Below are 18,890 nucleotides of genomic sequence, written 5' to 3' on the forward strand. Positions count from 1 at the left end.
GAAGTTCTCTTATGTGTGATGTGCTATATCGATCATTTCTATATAGATTTTATTACTGGAACACCTGTAAAATATGGCGATTTAGATATTGTAAACTACTATGTATGAACTATTTAAACTCTGTGTGTGCATGGGTATGTGTGTACATGGTATACCATACCGTGGTAAGGTATATACGGGTGTGTTCATTTACTACACGGTTGCTTCCGTTTGGAAAACATGACTTTGCAAAGTTTGTTAGCCAGGCTCTTTCCCTGCCTGCTGCAGGGGTTCTAATTCTGACACATTTAGGCAGGCTTTGGGTGGAGATCACATGACCAGGAGAGTTTAGCGTGCCCTGCATGTGTTGGAGTGTGGCTGATCCCACTCTCACTTCAGTGTAAATCCATTTCACGGGGTAAGCGTCCCTCCACCCTTTTGGCCGAGAGTAGTCTGCTGGAATGCTCCGCTCTTCCAGGATTATCTTCCGCCCGTTCAGTCTCTCTATCGCTCTCTCTCTCTAAACTGAACTGTGTCCAAATTTTGTACACTCACCGTTACCATAGCAGCCGGAGCTTAGCATATATTATATATGTACGCATATGAGAAGCAAAGTGCGTTTAAAAGACCGAGAAACAATTTGTGGAGATATTTGCGATTTAAGTATTGAGTCGCACTTCTGAACTTCTATCCTCACTCTCATGCATGCACTCACTTGCAAACATACAGTACACACTGTTTACATGCACACGGCAATAATTATTCCTTAGCAATACTTGTCGTCAACTTAAATGAACAGATTTGGCAAGGCGCACTTTTGCTATCACGAGAGCATTCCACCATTGTGAATTATAGCTAGCTAATTACTAGGTTGGATATAATGCTACTTGGCACCATTGGTTACCATTGGCAAGGTATATAAACAACTCTGCAAGTTAGCTAGATCAAGAAAAAAAAATCAGTGTTTGGATTAATAAAAACATTCTAAAAACTCTTTTTAAAAAATATCAAAAAATTTAAATGTACCTCGTCTGCTGGTTAAAAAAAAAATTAGCCGCCCACCATATATCGCTTACTAACGTTGCATTCGATTATAAATTCCCATAGGCCTTTGTAAGTCTTTGCAAATGGCACATTTTAAAATATGATATGGTCAGGTGTTTCCTGGGGTGGTTTCTCTTGCTTTGCTGCTAATGATGCTAATTTGTGTGGCCGCGTTTAAGCCAAGAAAAAGGGGAAACCGCAGAAACCTGAGCTCCGCTTTCCTGTAAAAAAATATGCCCTCGCGCTTAGCGCCGCCGGCGACTCCCTCTCACCTGTCCAATCGGGGGACGTGCGGCTGAAAGTTCATCCCGCTGAAATGACTAATCAGATTTGTGTGCATTTCATTTTTTTTTTTTTTTTTTTTTTGTGAACTCCATTCATCCGCCGCCAAGAGAATTTCGCTGGTTGTCTCCCGAGATTTGGCGCTTCTCGGTTTGGTTTCCATGGCAGGAAAAATAAGATGTCGCCCGAGCAGCTGGAGAATCAATTTGCCCGTCGCTGTTAGTAAGAGACCAGCTGGCTGCTGCTAGGGTGTTGCTAGCTGAAGGGCCCCTGGCACAGTCTGGCAGTGCGTTCACCTCAGTGGACAGAAGTGGCTGTTTTCGGCCGTTCTTCGTGGGACACGTTTACTGTATGTGGAAAGGGAGGGAAGGGACTGTGTTGGGTTATTGTGATATGGTTAAGATAGACTGTGACATGTCTACTCACGAGACCCAAACAGAACTGATGTAACCACATAAAACATGGAGCTGTGTGGTTCTAGCTGGGCACTAATGTGTGAATATGTGGCAATATCTCCTGCTTTGGTTAGGATGGGCTGAAACAGGCTGAGATTGCACCATTACATACTACAGGTCATGACAGAACAGCACATCAACACAAAATGTGAGAAATATGGGGGAAGTGAAAAAACGTTTGCTTCTGCAAAACAACAATACATGCAATATTTCTAGTTGTACAGGACATTGAGAAATTGCCTGTCCTCCTCGGAGACCACACAGACCACGCAGAATGAGCGTGCTCACAAAGCCTCTGAAAACACCTGAGCTTTTAACCACCTTTAGTGTTTCTTTCCCTTGTGCATTATATTCATTTTTATATGCCATTATTTATGCTTTTTCTCATATTTCAAGATTCATGTCTTTCCGCTGTATGTGGTTGGTTGTACTTTCCCTCTTATGTATCTACAGAGAGAGGTGGTAAGAGTGTGTGTCAGTCTCAGTCCCATTGCTATCTTGTGTGAAACGCAGGAGTAGCAACGGGCCAGTGATCAGTAATCTGCATATGACTGAGCCTGATCAATAGCGCTTCTGAGTGAGGTTCTCATGCCCGTGATGTCTACATCCCAAATCAAAAAAAGAAGCTCACCGTGTTTGAAAATCATGTCTTCGGCTGAGCGGAGAAGCAGAGGAGAGGCGGTGAATATTAATGCTTGTCCTGGGGAGCCTCGGTAATCAATTTGGGCTGTTTTTCTTTCTTTTTTTTTTTTTTTTGAGGGCCTCTGTTTATCAGACCTAAAGTACGGTACGTCCAGTTCTGCACTGCTGCTCGTGCCCAGCACTGACTTCTAGTAGCTGTAAGTGCATCAGTAGGAGAGGATTCCACAGCAGAATGAGCTCTTCACTGTTGAGTAGATTTGGAAGGATGGCACTAGTTGGACATTTGCATTGCCGTTGGAATGAACTGTTAAAGCAAGCGCTGGACGGAGTGGATTGTTGATAATTGAGATTTTTAGCTTCTTAGGTTTTTTAAATACTTTTGCTTCTCTGGTGGTACAGTTTTGATGTGTTTCAGTGAATAACCTGTAGGAGATGAGACTGTTTTTAATGCTGTTGTGGATATGCCTGTGTTTCAGGATTTTCACGGATGAGCCAGCTTCGCGTATGGCTGAGACACAGTGCCTGTCGGGTGCTGCCGAAACTGCTGCCGTGCAAATCCACATCTGTTTCTGAGCATCTGCTCGCGCGATAAGGCCCGCTCTCTCTAATTCCGCATGTGTAATTAGCCATAGTCTTATCGCTGCCACAAGTCACATTAACATTATTGGAGGCCCATCTATCCCAGAAGGCAATCAAGCCCCTCCGATTGGTCGGTCATAAATACCAGCCTGTCCCTGCCTCCCTGGAAGCGAGGAGTCCATAAAATGGTGTGAGATTTGTAAACGGAGAGACGGACCTGGCCTATCAGGGCCCGAAGGAAACACGGTCTCCGCCACGTTCCCGCCGTAACCGAGCCGCTGGGTACCGCCGCCTTCCGAAGGGCCGGTCCTTCTCAGAGCCGTCGGACTCGCGTAAAACCATTTTTCGGGAAGCCCGCTGACTTTTTTAGTGTTGACATTCAGCTCTCTCTCTCATCGCTCAGCGTCTGAAAGTATGAGCCTGACAGGTACTCAGTGTAATCGCCGCCGAATGAAAAGCAAACCTGCCGTCTGCGTGGAGGAGCGTGGCTGCCGTGGGGCTGTGCATCTGGAGCGAGCCGAGCAGCTGTTAGCCACCTTTTCTCATCTGACGTTGCGTTCGGTTCTTGGGCTGGGCGGTACTGATGCTACTTTTTTCCGTAGCGGTGATTCTGTTCCAGGGGGTTCCTCTGGATGTGAGCGTGCATTGGGAAACGGCTCGCACGCCGGATTGGAAATTGGCACTGAAGCAGCGTAGTGGTTTGATTCAAAGTGAGTCAGCGTGCCTTTCCCTCACTGAGCTCTGATTTTCTGTCAGATATTGCTTTCTGCTTTAGAAGGAGGCAGAGATAGACTGAGACGCACTGAGAGGCCGATGCGTACAGCCTGCATCAAATGGGCCAGATATGAGTGGAGAGGAAACGCTTCTCTGACATTACACTACAGGCATTTCACAGAGCGAATTACACAACTCTTTTACATAGCATCTTACACTGCATCCATTTATGTACAGCTGGATATATACTGAAGCAATGCAGGTCCGACCCAGGAATCGAACCTGTGACCTATAGGTTACAAGAGCAGCTTTTTACCCATTATATTACACTGCAGCCCCAACCCTCTGTAGGCATTTTTTGTTGCACACTTTTAGGGCTTCTGCCTCACAAGACATATCGTCGTGCCCCGCCTTCAGAGAGCACTGACTCACCGGCCTTTCCTCAAAACACGGAAACGACGCTTTTGCCGTGACGGGGGGGCGTGTGTGTGACGAACGTTCGGGGCCCCTGTGCGATCCACCAGCCGCCGCCCGTAATCAGCCTGTCACCCGTCACCCGCCTCGCTCTCGAAAACGGCAGGTTTTCATTCATCACGGTCTGAACGCATCCCCCCCCCCTGCGCCATTCTGAACGGGCGGCTGTGTGAGTCAGCTCTGCGGCTGGGGCCTCCCGCGGCTACGCTAGGAGCAGCGCGGAATGACGAAGCGCCTTTTCTCTCCCTGTTTCCCCTCCCTGTACAGCCTGCGCAGTCCTGCAGCAGGGCCTGTGCCCGTCAGAGCGCAGGCATATGTCTTGCCCGTGACACCTTAGTAGCGTGTGGGGACCCGCTGTGTTGTTGGGGGGGGGGGGGGGGGGAGAAATAATCCGGCGGTATCCCGGTAACCGCTGCAGGCTCGCGGTCGCAGTCGAGTGAGCTAATGAATAGCGGTTTTTTAAGGCCGTAAACCCCGGCCTGCGCTGGTGGTGTGGGCCTTTATCGCCCGAGCCTCACTGGAGCTCCCTCGCCCCTGTAAAACGGAGCCTGTGATTGGACGAGGGGCTCCTTAGGTCTTCCACATGCTTCCAACCAACTGCTGTTCGAAAAGTCTGAGATCGTTAGGAAAGCCTCTTTTTCGACATTCGGATCACGGGGGCTTTGTAACTTTCCGAAACTGACATTTTGAAGTCCGCACCCGCTTTCCGCTGCGATTGGCCGGCTGTGAAATGGGTGGGGTTTCAGGTGGTCTGTAAATTCTCAAAAAAGGCTAACATGAACATCTTCGAAGAAAAACTGTCCGAGTGCTTTTGCCATTATGCGCATTTGTATGAGTCTTCGCAATTATAAAGACACAGAAGTCACCAATACTTGGATGGAGATCTAAATCCCACTCCACTCTAAGACGGACAGCTTCTCATCTCACCTTTGGGGTTCTCTACTTGGGAAAAGATACGAGCAACAGCGCTGTCCGACACGGTCGGACAACGCGTCGTACGAACCCGTTCGCTTGCAGCATGCGGGAGCCGTTACACTGACATCAAAGGGCACCTTAAACATAAAGGCTGTCACGCGGTGTGAATGCGATCGTTCTGGCGGTGTGGTGCCTGAAATCCGCCATTGGTTCTGGCCCCTTGTGACAGCAGAAGACTCTTAGAAGCACTTGTGTGGTTCGTTACTCGATTCCCCTCCGTGATCATTTCCGTACACACGTCTCGTTAGAAAGCTCAGAGAAGGGCTGTGGAGTAAATCTTCCGCTTCGCTCTCTTCTGTGGGTGACCAGATGACACGTCGAAACTATTTCTTTTGATCCCAGGCCTATTTATCAGAACTGCCTAATGGCCTTGAAGCATTCCTCGAAGCGGCCATATAATTCCATTCCCAAAGAGAACGTCATCCTCAGTTTGTGAGGCGTGTGCCTGTGCGTTTATTCATGGCGCTGTTGTGTAGGCAGGTCCACTGCAGAATGGTTTTCTTTATGAACGACCTCTACATTAAAATGTGAATGTAAGTTGCGTTCATTGAGTGTGTGTGTGTGTGTGCGTGCGTGCGTGCGTGCGTGCGTGCGTGCGTGCGTGCGTGCCCGTAACTGATGCTGTGTGACGCGGTCTCGGAGCGAACCTGTTGGGTGGTGCTGGTGTCATGGCGTGAGCTTCCTGCTTTCTGGCTCCCAGGCCCCGGAACGTTTGTTGTAGTTGTGCACTCTGCTTTCTGGGTCAACAGCTGCTTGCCTCTCTGCTCCAATTGATTTGGGATGCAAGCATTGCTGCTCTGCAGCGGGGATGACAGTTTGAGGTCGAATACATATAAATACTTGCGTGCATGCGCACACACGCACGCGTGCGTGTGTGTGTGTGTGTGTGCATGTGTGTGTGTATGGGTGTGTGTGCTCTCACATGCCTGCATTTTTGTCATGGTGTGTGGTCCTTTATCTTTTATGTGTCGGCGTTTCTTTGTGTGTGTGTGTGTGTGTGTGTGTGTGTGTGTGTGTGAGCATGCATGCATGTATGTATGTGTGTGTGTGTGTGCGCATGCATGTGCGTGTGTATGTGTGATTGTGTGTGTGCGTATTTGTGATGATTTCTTCTCTTAAACGTGGATCTTATGAAACATGCTCCAGAGAAAGTGAGGCACAGTGTTGTTTTCTGAAAGGATGCAAGTGTCTCTTCACCTCTTTAAAATCCGTATGATGCTGTGATTGCATCAGTGCTCACTTTCTCCCCCTAGGCCCCAGGTTGTGTCCCCTATGTATTTGGCAGTCTGTCGCACAAGGACATCCATAAATATCCTGTGTGCATTGTTGTGTGTGTGTTTGTGTCTCACTGTGTTTATATCCATTTGCACTGTGGCACTATTATTTTTTGTTTGTTTGTTTTGGCTCTGTAATCCAGCACATTGGATTTGAAATGAAGCGATGAATATGAGGTCAAAGTGCAGACTATTAGCTTTACTTTACCCGTGATCGCATCCATATTGAGTGAACCATGTTGGAATTATCGCCCTTTTTTATAGTCCCGCCATTTTAGGGGGCCAAATGTAATTGGACAACTTGCTGCTCAGCTGTTTCCTGGCCAGCTGTGTATTGTTGCATCATTCATTCATGCGCAAGAAAGCTAATAAAAGGTCTAGAGTTGATTCTTAGTGTAGAATTTGGATTTGGATTCTGTTGTTTTCTTTCAACATGAGGACCATGTGTGTGAGTGTGTGAGTGAGATGAAGAAGATATACTTTATAGAACCCCGTGGGGTAATTTGTCCTCTGCATTTAACCCATCCTCATTACTCAGAATCAGTGGACAGCCACAGTGCAGCACCTGGGGACCAACTCCAGTTCTGAGGCCAGGGCATATATATATATATATATATATATATATATATATATATATATATATATTTAAAGTTTGTGTGTGCGTCTGTGTGTGTGTATTCACAGTGGAATGGGATTTATTAATTGTATTAGATTAAAATATGAATTTAAGATGAGCAGGGCTATGTATCATGACTCATTTAGGGCGAGTTGTGATTAGCTGGATCAATGAATCATGTGTTAAGTGCTTAGAGCTTTCTGTTTTCTCCTCCTCATATCGCATCACTGTCTTTCCCAAGGTACTTAAGGTTATTACGCTGGCTTCTCAGCTAGTTCCACTGCTATCAACAGTCATCAATATGGAGATTTTTTTTACTGTAAATATTTCAGTTTCATGTTGCTGTCATTACCGTGACAACAGCCATAATGTTAATGTCCCAGCTGTGTCATATGGTGCTAGGAAAGGAACCTTTGTTTGTAGGTCAAATGTGTTGTTGTCGTCAGGTAAAATGTGTCAGTCTGCTTGGTTACAGCAAATCATTTTTATATTTTCTTTTTGCATATTTTCCTGTATACTTGATTTCTCTGTCTTTGTGTGGTGTGTGTCTGTGTCTTTGTCTGTGTCTGTCTGAGTCTGTCTATGTCTTTGTCTGTGTCTGTGTTTGTGTCTGTCTGTCTTTGCCTATGTCTGTGTGTGGTCTGTGTCTGTGTCTGTGTCTTTGACTGTGTCTGAGTCTGTCTGTGTCTTTGTGTCTGTCTGTCTTTGTCCATGTCTGTGTGTGGTCTGTGTCTTTGTCTTTGTCTGTCTGTGTCTTTGTCTGTGTCTGTGTGTGGTCTGTGTCTGTGTCTTTGAATGTTTTTGGATTTTTGAATGGCCTTGTCACCGCCCAGTGACTGTATCCCATGATGCTCCTTCAGAACCTTGCAGCCTCGCGGTTTCCATCCCGTTGACCTCGACACAACTTTGCGTGCCTCACCCAATCAGCCGGCCCTTCTGTTGTCCACGCTCCGGGAATTTCAATTACTTCCTCTTCTTTTTACCCATCCATGTAATTGCCTCCTTATCAACACAAAGGCAGCGGCCAGTTTAAAAGCGCAGAAAATAATAAAGCCACGGCCATCTGATATTCTTGATTATCCCTTTCCCTGCTGTTTTATGAGTGGTGATCTTTTAACTTGAAGTGTTCCCTAGTGCTGGGAACTTGCTGACACCTGCTCTCGTTTAATTAGCTGTCTGTAGTTTTCTGCAGTGGAGTGCTAGACTGCGGGTAAGGTAACTCCGCCCCCTCTCAGTCTCACACATGGCACTACATAAACATTTACATATTTCCTCCTCTAATATTAGACCGTGTTGGAGAACATATGGAACTGCTACATCACACGGCTGACATTTAGCGGCTTTCGCACAACGCAGCGGACTCAGTTTGCATTTTTGCGTGGTATTCATGTATATATACAGCTGGATCAATGCCCGGCCCTGTCTGTCAATCAAACCTACAACCTTTGGGGTTTTAAGTCCAGTTCTCTAACCATTATATTACACTGCTGCACATTAGGTTCTCTCTGAGTGATGTAATAGGTACATACTGTATTTCTTCGCTGGATATTTGCCTGATGGTCTGGCATGCATACTAATTTTATTAAACTGCCTTTGTCCCTTGTGATGCATCTGAGACGTGCTGCAGAACACAACACTACAAATCTACTGGAGAACAGTAGCAGTAGTGGAGAACAGTGCTTACTTATACTAATCTGCTGCGCAGTTGTAACTTCTATCATGGCTGCTAATGATGGTGGCTGCTGTTCACCATAATGGCTTTGGGAGGGACTTTGTTCAGATAAAGGCTGCTGCTACATGTATAAATATGGTGTATAGCCAGGACTGGTGGAGGGATACCCTGCTTATTACGGCCTCTGCTCTGCCCCCAGGAGTCTGAGGTCCTGCCTGCTCCTGGAGGAGGACGACGTGGTGCCCGAGCTGCCCCGGAGCATCCACCCTCGTGAGCGTCCCGACTGGGAGGAGACCATCAGCGCCATGGTACGCCCCCTGCTGGACAGGCCTGTCCATCACCGCGCATGCAGCCCTGCACTCGCAGGCGCACAGAGCCAGTGTGCCCAGACACACCCCAAGACACGCCATTATATCACACTGTACTCTTAATGACGCAGCACCCCCTGCTGGACGCGCCTGTCTGTCACAGCGCACACCGCACTTGCAACCGCACAAAGCCAGTGTGCCCAGACACCCCGAGTCACTCTATTACATCACACTGTGCTCTCAATGACACAGCACCCCCTGCTGACATCAGTCATCAGTCAGCAGGGTATCCCTTACCTTATTGTGAATTTGACACATCCCGCTGCGCAGGTAGCGCAGTTTTCTGCACAGTGACTGCACAGCTCAGTAGCACAGTTTTCTGCACAGTGACTGCACAGCTCAGTAGCACAGTTTTCTGCACAGTGACTGCACAGCTCAGTAGCGCAGTTTCCTGCCACAGTAACTGCACAGCTCAGTAGCGCAGTTTCCTGGCACAGTGAAAGCACAGGTTGGAAATGCATGTTTCAAAGGGCATACGTCCTGAGGGACATGACTATCCAGTAGTATTGTAATATGCGTATGCTACAGTATGGAAAAATATATATTAATTAAACCCTGCAAATGTGTTTACTCAGACTCTATGATTAGCTTTTTTTTGGTTTAATAAAAAATTGAATATTGTTGGTTGAATGTTTCCTGTAATCCTTTGACATATAGACATTTTGCATTAAATGTTTTTGCAAAAGAGGTCAAAAGAGGACATTTTTGTAATTTCCTTCACAGTGTGCCATGTGAATATAATTTGTTTTCGGTTATTTGCTGTTATTGAATAGGCTGGATTATTTGTACTTCAATATTGAAAGATTTTTCACACTTTTTGTCACCTGGAGGAGAGAGAGGAGAGGTGGCAGGATGTGGGTGGATTTGCCAGGAAATTATGTAAACAATCTCTCTCCCACACTGTGGATTTACCTACATAGCAGAAAGATAATTCCTATGCTGTCCATGTGAAAATAAATAAATAAATTGGAACACGTATTGTGTTTTGCCCTATGCACACTGAGGTCAGTGATAGTGAAGTTCATGTGTGGTTGAATTTATTTCCATATGCTGATCTTCCACACTTAATTGTTTTTTTTGTCCTTATTGAATGACTTTTGTTTCCTGCTAGCTAATGCCTGCATTGTCCACAGGCATGTCTTTGGCACGCTTGCTGGCTGACTTGGCATCATCTAGACTGAAATGCAGTCTCGCTTTAGCCAAATTAAATGTTTCCTGCAGACCTAAAAGAAAAAGAAAAATTAATGAAAGTGGGCAATGATGAGTAAATTTGGCAAATATGATATAGGTTAATGAATAAGCATGTAAGCAGGAGGGTTGGAAATTATTATTTATAATTCAAATCCAATCTGGATGAGTGATGGTAACTCATTTTAATTAGGGATGTATCCGAATCCGAATGCTATATTCGGGAAAGCACGAATAATGCGATGGAAACGGATATTTCTTTTACCCGAAGTTGCTTGTTATTATTTGGATTCGGGGGAAAAAAGTCAGCTCCATGTCGAGTTCTCATAGTCTCTATCTAACGTTACACGGGCAGAGAGAGAGAGTATCTGGAACTCCGGCACATAGCAGCTGCCTCGTGACGGCGAACCTAATAAAGATAGCTGGCATTAAAAACCCGTTTCAGAGGGTCTTAGAAAGACGTTATGTCTACACTACGTGACCACACCATTTAAAAAGCAAGACAGTGCTAGGGAGATGAATTTGATTGACTTATGCAGTTTTATTAAATAGTGTAATGACAAAGAATATATGGTACATGGTATAAACAAATTGTATGGTATAAAACGAGAAGGAACTATTTTTTCTTGATAGAATTAACGATCAGAGGTTTTTGCTTAACAACGGTGCAAATAGAACTACCAACCAGAGTTTTTGCATAACGACGGTCCAAATAGAACTACCAACCAGAGTTTTGCTTGACAACGGTAAAATAATATGCCCAAATGCCCGCGGAAGAATATTTCACTTTCAGCTGATTAAATCTATAAAAATCAATATATATAAAAGTAACCATATTTAGTCATTGTTGGTAACCCGTTGTATAAGTGTAATAAACCTCTCCGGGCTGTCCCGTTACTGTAAAATAATGTACTTCGGGGCATGGTTAAGCACATCACCACCCCCGTTGTAAGGAATAAACCACGACCGGCTGCCCCGTTATTGGACAACCCTCTGAAACGGGTTTTGAATGCCAGCTAGCTTTATGATAGTGTGACGTCTGGAGGATGTTCCGGCAGGCTGCGCTGGCAGCTCCCAGAATGCACGGTGCGCGGACTTTTGTAAATAGTTTGTGTGGGACTGTAAATTGTAAATACGTGTAAAAAGTTTTATCGTGTGTATTTATGTGTTCTTGTGCTAGCTGAATTGTGTTTGTTGCTTTTATTTTAGTTTTAAAAAACTAGGCGTTAGAATAAATATAAATAGCTATGTGTTACCCTGAGTGAACCAGCGGTGCTGTAGGCTACAGGGGGGCTTCTCTGCTGTTCGTTATGGCGAAGTGTAAATCTGAGGATTGTCTTACTTTCTATTTTGTTTCTCAATAAAGTTTCATTGAGTTTCGAACTGCCTACGAGTAGCTTCCTGATAGAGCATTGTCTCGCTACAACAGCTTCGCCCTCACTTGTTACCTAGCCTATATTTAAATTTTTGGTTTTAGGTCAGAATGGTCTCAAGGCATGCTTGCTGTCCCGGCTAGCTAGCTGACTATTGAATTGTCTTCAAAACGGCGGTTACTATAAACGCAATCGTTCACAAAAATACGGATGAAAATGCGTACCGTAGCCATGAGTTAAATCAACGCCTATTCTATTGTCAAAATAAGGGATGATTCTGATTTGCGGGATGCGTAAATAAAGCTAGCAACATTAACTAGAAATGTGATTCAACGTTGTCCAGTTTTTTTTTCATCCAGTTCAGGCTTTTTTTTTTTTTTTTTTACCTCGCAATAAGTTATTTCTCAGTAAAGGGACACCTCGGCCTTTTAACAGTTCTAAATCAACGCGCTACAAAATCCAGCATTCCAAAGCAGTTTAAGGGGAGGCAACACCATCAAAAACAATGATGTTGGTTTCATATGCCAATTTTAATATTTTTTGATATTTTGCTTCTATAACTTCTATAGCTTCATAAAATGAACAAACTAAAGGTAAATAATCGTTATAAATAGTTTATTTAGATGATAATATAACACCATCGTCAAGTACACAAAGCATAAAATGAGCTTATGATAGCATCTTTTATGATTAAATGCCTCTGCGGTTTTAAAACTGCCCTGGTTGAATCATATATCGTTAAAAAGCTTGTTTCCTGGAGCGTACTGCTAGAATGACCATAGGTTCAGACAGTTCATAAACCTTAGTTTAGTAAAAAAAATAAAAAGAGAGAGAGAGAGAGATGAAAAGTACAGTATGAGGATGTGGAAATATATTTCATAATTATTTATATGCCAATATTAAATCAATTTGATGCTTTGAAGACACAACAGTTGCATTGCCAATGAATATTAGGTTAGAAAATACAACGTTTGCCTGATTTAACGAGCCTTTCGTATAAACCACCCCTCTTCCGGTCTTCTATCCGAATGCAGATACAGGTAATTTTGTTGGTTGAACAGATACAGATACAGATAATGACATCTCTGCACACCCCTAATTTTAATAAAAGTTTTATCTGAAATTAGTTATGAGTGTGTGAGTGAATGGTGTGTGTGCCCTGCGATGGACTGGTGACCTGTCCAGGGGGTATTCCTGCCTCTCACCAAATGCATGCTGGGATAGGCTCCAGCACCTCCTGTGACACTTGACCGGGACGTGGTTATATGTAATGGATGGATGGATGATCTAAAATGGAAGATGAATGGAACATGGTTACATGTGGATCTGCTGTGGTGACTGAAGTAGGCTATGTACCTGGGTGTGGAACAGAACACATGGGTTTGCAGCTAGGTCATCTCATAGATATGCTTCATAGACAGGCATGCTGAGGCACACTTGCGGGATTACATGGTATTATTTCTAATTCTCACAGCAGAATCCTCAACATTTATTTTCATGAATATTTTCATGATACAATTGCCAACAGTGGGCGTCCGATTTCTCTGCCTTCATTTCCCCCTTATCTGATATCACTAATGCCTGTTGTAATTTGGAATTAGTTAAACTGTTTCCGTGTCACATGGACCTCACTCTGAAAGCCCCCACAAACGTTACTCTCAAAGGAAAACTCTGATAAGTGGTCTGTCGTTTATTCAGATGTCTATGGTGATTTGGTCATGCCTTAGCAATAATTCTTTGTTAATTCCATGCCTGATGACTAAATGAAATGGCTTCTCACGTTCTCCGTTGTCTCTATTTTATGACAGTCCGTGCTTTCGCTGTATGACTCAGCGAACCGAAAACATCTCGGTGTCAGTACCGCCGGCAAAGTTCTTGATGGATTTTGTAGCGGTTCCGTATAGTTTGTGTTTGAAATACAAGAGCGGTCTGAATATTTCATGAGTATCGCAGAAGGCTTGTGCTGGAGTAAGCGTTTACTTGAGATGAGAACGTCAGACGCTTCCTCGAGTAAACGCCGAGGTGACTCAGAGGGGAGAACTCCAGCGTGCTGCGGAGGGAAGCCCGTTCTTTGTGTGCTTCCTGTGTGGCACTCCCTAACTGAAAGATTAACCTCAAGTCGTCGCGTGTAGGAGGTATGCCTTGTCTTCGGTTGTTAATCCTCTGTGAGTCGCCTTAATTTGATCGTGTGAGGCTGACTTTGTTTAAATGTTCCCAAAGCTGAGCTGAGAGGAGCTGAATTCAGCAGGAGCGGACGGGGATTGATTAGTTATGTCTGTGGGTCTGTCGACAGGCAAGGAGCGCGGAGATTCCGGAGCTGACCGCCGACCCCCCGCTCCGATCCTGCGGCAGCACCGCCAGCATGAAGGTCAAGAATGTCAAAAAGTAAGACCCCCCCCCCCCCAAAAAAAAAACAAAAAACATCCATAATGTGGCGAGCTGGAGAATGAAAAAGACCTCCCTACCCACGATGCCATGCTGCTAAATTCACTAAAGTAACTGAGGCCGTGTGTGTCTATGAGACGTGAGCTTGCAGAGTATTGATATGTTGAAGATGATGATGGTTTGTGATGATGCTTAATATTGACCCTTCCCTAGGCTGTCCTTCACGAAGGGCCATTTCCCCAAACTGGCCGAGTGCGCCCACTTCCACTACGAAAACGTCGACTTTGGAACCGTACAGGTAAGGAACTGGACTCTCATAATGGAACTCTGAGCTGTGTTTTTTTCTTTTTTGTCCGTGCTAGTTCTCTTGCACTGTGAGCATGAATGAGCTCCATGAAGATTCTGCTGGCTGTTTTAGCATTTACGGTAAATGGTTTATGGTATTTATTATTTTCATAATGAAATATCGACAGGCTGGTGGGGGATAATATCGAGAGTGGCCAAGCTTAGCGGGTTTAATATGACCAGGACAGGCCAATCCCCTTCGCGCAGGTAAATCGGCTCGAGCGAGCGGGATTTAGCGATTGGTTCACTTACTGTACCTCCAATTAACTGCTGCGTTGCCCTCCAGCAGCTCTCCACAGTTTTCCACAGGATAGCCTCTCTCCTGATTATTTAAGAAAATAAAACCGGTTCAAGCCTCCTCTCTGCTTTCCCCCGAGAAACACTTCAGAAGAGACGGCCGACAGGATCTGCTCACTGCTCGCGCTTTCCACTTAGCTTGTTTCCATTAACCTTCTCTGGGGCAATTACAGCGGTCACGTGACCAAATACCACCATCATGTCCTCCCTCTTAATGCTGCTAGTCGATGACATCACTGTTCCGACATTTAAAACTTTGACTTTTTATATATTGTGCCTTCAGTGAGCACATCGGATGCAGAACTTCCCTCTTTACGAAAGAGGGTTAACCCAAACCTAAAAATCATAGTTCCACGCTGAGAATGAACAGGTGATGCGTTCGTACGTGTGGGGTATCAACAAATGACGACCTGTTTGCGGGGGGAAGATTAGTGTAAAATTAAATGGTGGATAAATTCGTGCAGAAGCGCGGGGATTTCGACGTGGAGAGGGAGTTTCTGCGGAGCGTCTGTGTCCCGAGCGCTAATCCGGCTAACGAAGCGCAGCAGCCAGGCAGCTGGGAGTCTAGACCGTGCGGGAGGAGTCCAGGAGGCGCAGGGGGGTGGTGCTGAATATGGATGTGCCGTTTGAAGTCTGTGCAAATGTTAAATTTTAGGCCCTCCGTAACATGTTTTATGGAAATTACGCGGCTCGTTTAAGATGTGTATGTACAGAAGTGTTACAGGAGCTTACGCACTGCACCGTCCAGCGTTTATTATGGAGTCTGCTGATGTGAGCATTTAAGGGATTCGTTATTGGTGCTTTAGAAAGTATTGTAATCATGTCCACCGAATTGTAATTATTTTGATGGCATTTTTGAGGAAATTAAGGCTTGGTGTATTTATTTATCTGAGCCAGCAGAGGGCGCCAGGTCACACATTTTGCTCAAAAAAAAAGGCATTCCCCTATCGCCGGAGTTAAATTTTCCTTAATGAAATTTAATTTTCCTGATCCATATCATATATGTGAAAACATACAGGTGTTACGAGACTGCTGTGAGGAGGAACATGCTTGGGCTGAACTGCTGACCCAGAAAAAACTACTCGGAGGTGCTCGATAGCTACAGCTCTGAACATCCTGTCGATCTGAAGCAAGTTGTGTTCTTCTCTGTGGTTTATGTGGAGCGTGCAATCATCGCGCCGCACCGTATTCAGTGTTCACCGTCTGTTTTTCTGGAGAAGAGCATAACTCTTAAAATAACACATTCAGCGCCACTTGATGACAATGGAGTGCGAGACGGGAGGCAGGAATGTTGCATCTCAGATCCTCGGGTGTGTTTTTAGAGAGGAGGGAGGTGAGGGAGATGTGGGAGATGTGGGGGATGTGGGAGAGGGTAGACTGCGCTCCTCTGGGCAGAATGAGCTGCAGGTTTAGAGCCTTCCGTCGGTCTGCTCCCCCGGACCTCTTGTCTGTCAGAGTGAAACATGGCTCAGCTCATCTCCCCTGCCCTGCCCTCCGCCTCCTCCTCCACCTTCTCCTCTTCCTCCTCCTCTTCCTGCGGCTGCGCTCAAGGTCACCCGGGCTGCTGTGCTGCTCCACTGCGCAGGTGCCATTGTCCGCTCTGTGTTATCATTCTGTGGCTGGTTCTGTTCGGTAATATCAATCTGTACTGATAATCATGAGCTGTAGAATTGCCTGTTGTGCCATTTTACTTAAATTAGCATTGATGCTCTACCCTGAGTCCCATTTCATCTCACTGCATTTACCTGTGCTATAATACTGCTCTGCGTCCAATCACTGCTCTTGTGCTGGTATAACAGTGCTGCTGTGTCCTGTACCTCTTTTCTGCCTGGATTCCTTTGCTGTTATAGGTCACTTAGACCTCACTGACTGTTACACTGCCTCTCGGTCTATCCTGTAACAGAGAGCTTAGGTCTGCTTCTGCCAAGTCTTTTGTTATATAAGTTCATTTCGTTTTAAACTGTTACCCTGTCCCTCAGTCTTACTGTATTACACAGATTAGTTCCCTACTATAAAACGTCTATTACTGTCACAGCAGTCTTTGTACATGTACTGCACTCCTAATGCACTTCTTGAATACTGCACAATTTAAGAGTCTTCCACTGTGATGCACACTGGTCTGGCCTTCGCTCTGGTGTTGGTTCAGTGCTGCTTCATTGACATCATTGTAACGGTACTGAAGCACTGACTGGACAGGCTGGTGCTTTTCAGTTAGTGTTCATTCTTATTGAAGGCTTTGCTGGGTGTAATATTGTGAACAGCATAATCCACCCGTGGATATGGGAGTGGGCTTTGAAAGTGCAACGATTGAAAATACATGCATGTGATGAAACCTGGCCCCAATGCCCCGCCCCTATTGGGCAGTCCCAGAGACCCAAACTTCCAGGGTTTCCTGGTGGATATGTACGACTTATGTAATCAGTCCCGATGTCAGTGATGCTCAGAACCTTCCCCATATCCTTTGATCCAACAAGTTACCAGGGGACCAACAGCTTGTACTTTACGACTGAAGCATACAAACTGCAGAAATGCCTGTAAGCTTTGCCGTAAATTAATTTTAAAAAACGTTGGAGGAGAAATCGATCTAATCTATTTAAACCCACGGGGAAACGGAGGGCTTTCTCGCAGGCTGTTTTATGGCTTAGCGCGAGGCCTTTTACTACGCGCCGCGCCTGTGAGCGCTTTCCTACAGACCGCTTAGTTCAGCGTGTATGTGCGCTCTGTTAGAGAGAGTGGTGCTGTCTCCTGGGCATCTTTAAAATGGCGGGTTGTAACGGGATGCATATTGACCCGACGGTCTGTTTATTCAGGCTGCTATCGTTCCAGTTGGGTCTTTGCCACAGTGATGGTGCATGTGATTTTCTTGTTGGGCACGTGGATTGGTACACTAGACTGTTGATGGTCCCCACCCTTGCAGTGTTGAGTCATGAGCGCTGGCAAACTTTGTGCTCAATGTACGCCAGGCAATCGCATAACGAGGGCGATGGGACATGGAAAATCCAGGGTGATGTGGAAGATGCCGTTCGTTACAGCTAATGTGCTATTGGCTTGACAGGCCAGTTTATCCATTTATTTGCAGGGAAACCAGAGATCTTAATGAAAACAAAATGGCAGACGCTATAAGAGGAGGCTTTGAGTGATTGACGTGTGTCTGTTTAAATGGGGCGGTTTCCTGTAAATGCAGTTGGTTTTGTGCGGCGTGCGGACCTCAGAGCTGTGGTCAGAACGGCCCTCTGTGGGGCCGATTTCAGGGCAGAAAGCTGTGAAAGGGGGTAATAAATGAAGTGATACTGCAGAGAAGCACTTCCCCTCCTGTTGTACAGAGATTTGGGACATGTTTGTAATTTATTTATGTTATGTTTGTGAATGAGAGTATATCTTCCTCTCTCTCTCTCTCTCTCTCTCTCTCTCTCTCTCTCTGATCTTTGCTTTGGGATCTGCTGTTTGCTGAATCTAGCTTTGGTGAAAGGCACATTCTGACGATACATTTAAAGAAAAAAACCTTGTAGAATTTGCCCTTGGCTGAATATGGATTATCATTACCACTGTATTATTCTTGTTCTATCACTCTTGCACACTGTCTATAAACTGTAAAGTGAGTTATAGATTATGTTCAGCTTTTGTGTCGAATAAGACAAAAAGCTTATATAACTCAAAAGCCTCTTTCACACACTCATGCTCTCTCTCCCTCTCTCTCATTCGCTCTCCAGTTTCCGTGGTTATTGCTGTTTATTGTTCCATTTTCTCTGCGCAGGAGCATTGTCCTTGAGCAGAGGTATGTGGTTACATCGGCCATGGGAACCTTCTCAGAGCCAGGGGAATCATGGGTAGATGACAAAAGCGCTGCTCTTTCCGAAAACTGACGGACTCATGTCGCCCTGGCCCTGTGCCCGTCCACCCCCCCGGACCGGACCGTTTGCTTTTCCACGATCGCGTCTGGCGTGAGGGCGTCCCCATGGAGACGTTCGTCCAGCCGCCGGCCCCCGCCGAAAGGCGCTGTCGTTAGCGGGGGCGCGATCGTCCATCACGCCGCCCCCCCCCCCCCGCATCGTGGCTCTGCAATTGGCTGCTCCCCCCCCCCGGCCCCGGCACGCAGCTTTAATAACAGGCGCCCGTCCCTGGAGCCTGCCGGCACACTCGACACACGATATCCTGGTTAGCGGGCTCTGTTTAACCGCTTTGATGGCAGCGCTGAGGTCGGTTTGGCCCGCGGGTTGTGCCGTGGGCT

The 18,890-nt window shown here is 45.8% G+C and overlaps 1 protein-coding gene across 1 annotated transcript in view; it reads left to right on the forward strand.

Moving 5' to 3' along the window:
• Positions 1 to 18,890, forward strand: part of arhgap32a (Rho GTPase activating protein 32a) — a 107,366-nt gene that overhangs the window by 37,413 nt on the left and 51,063 nt on the right. The window contains 3 exon segments of the mRNA XM_064301155.1: positions 8,906 to 9,014; positions 13,929 to 14,020; positions 14,234 to 14,318. Of these exon segments, the coding sequence (XP_064157225.1) occupies positions 8,906 to 9,014; positions 13,929 to 14,020; positions 14,234 to 14,318 (286 nt within the window).

Source organism: Anguilla rostrata, chromosome 12 (genome assembly GCF_018555375.3).
Source record: "Anguilla rostrata isolate EN2019 chromosome 12, ASM1855537v3, whole genome shotgun sequence".
Lineage (NCBI taxonomy): Eukaryota > Metazoa > Chordata > Actinopteri > Anguilliformes > Anguillidae > Anguilla > Anguilla rostrata.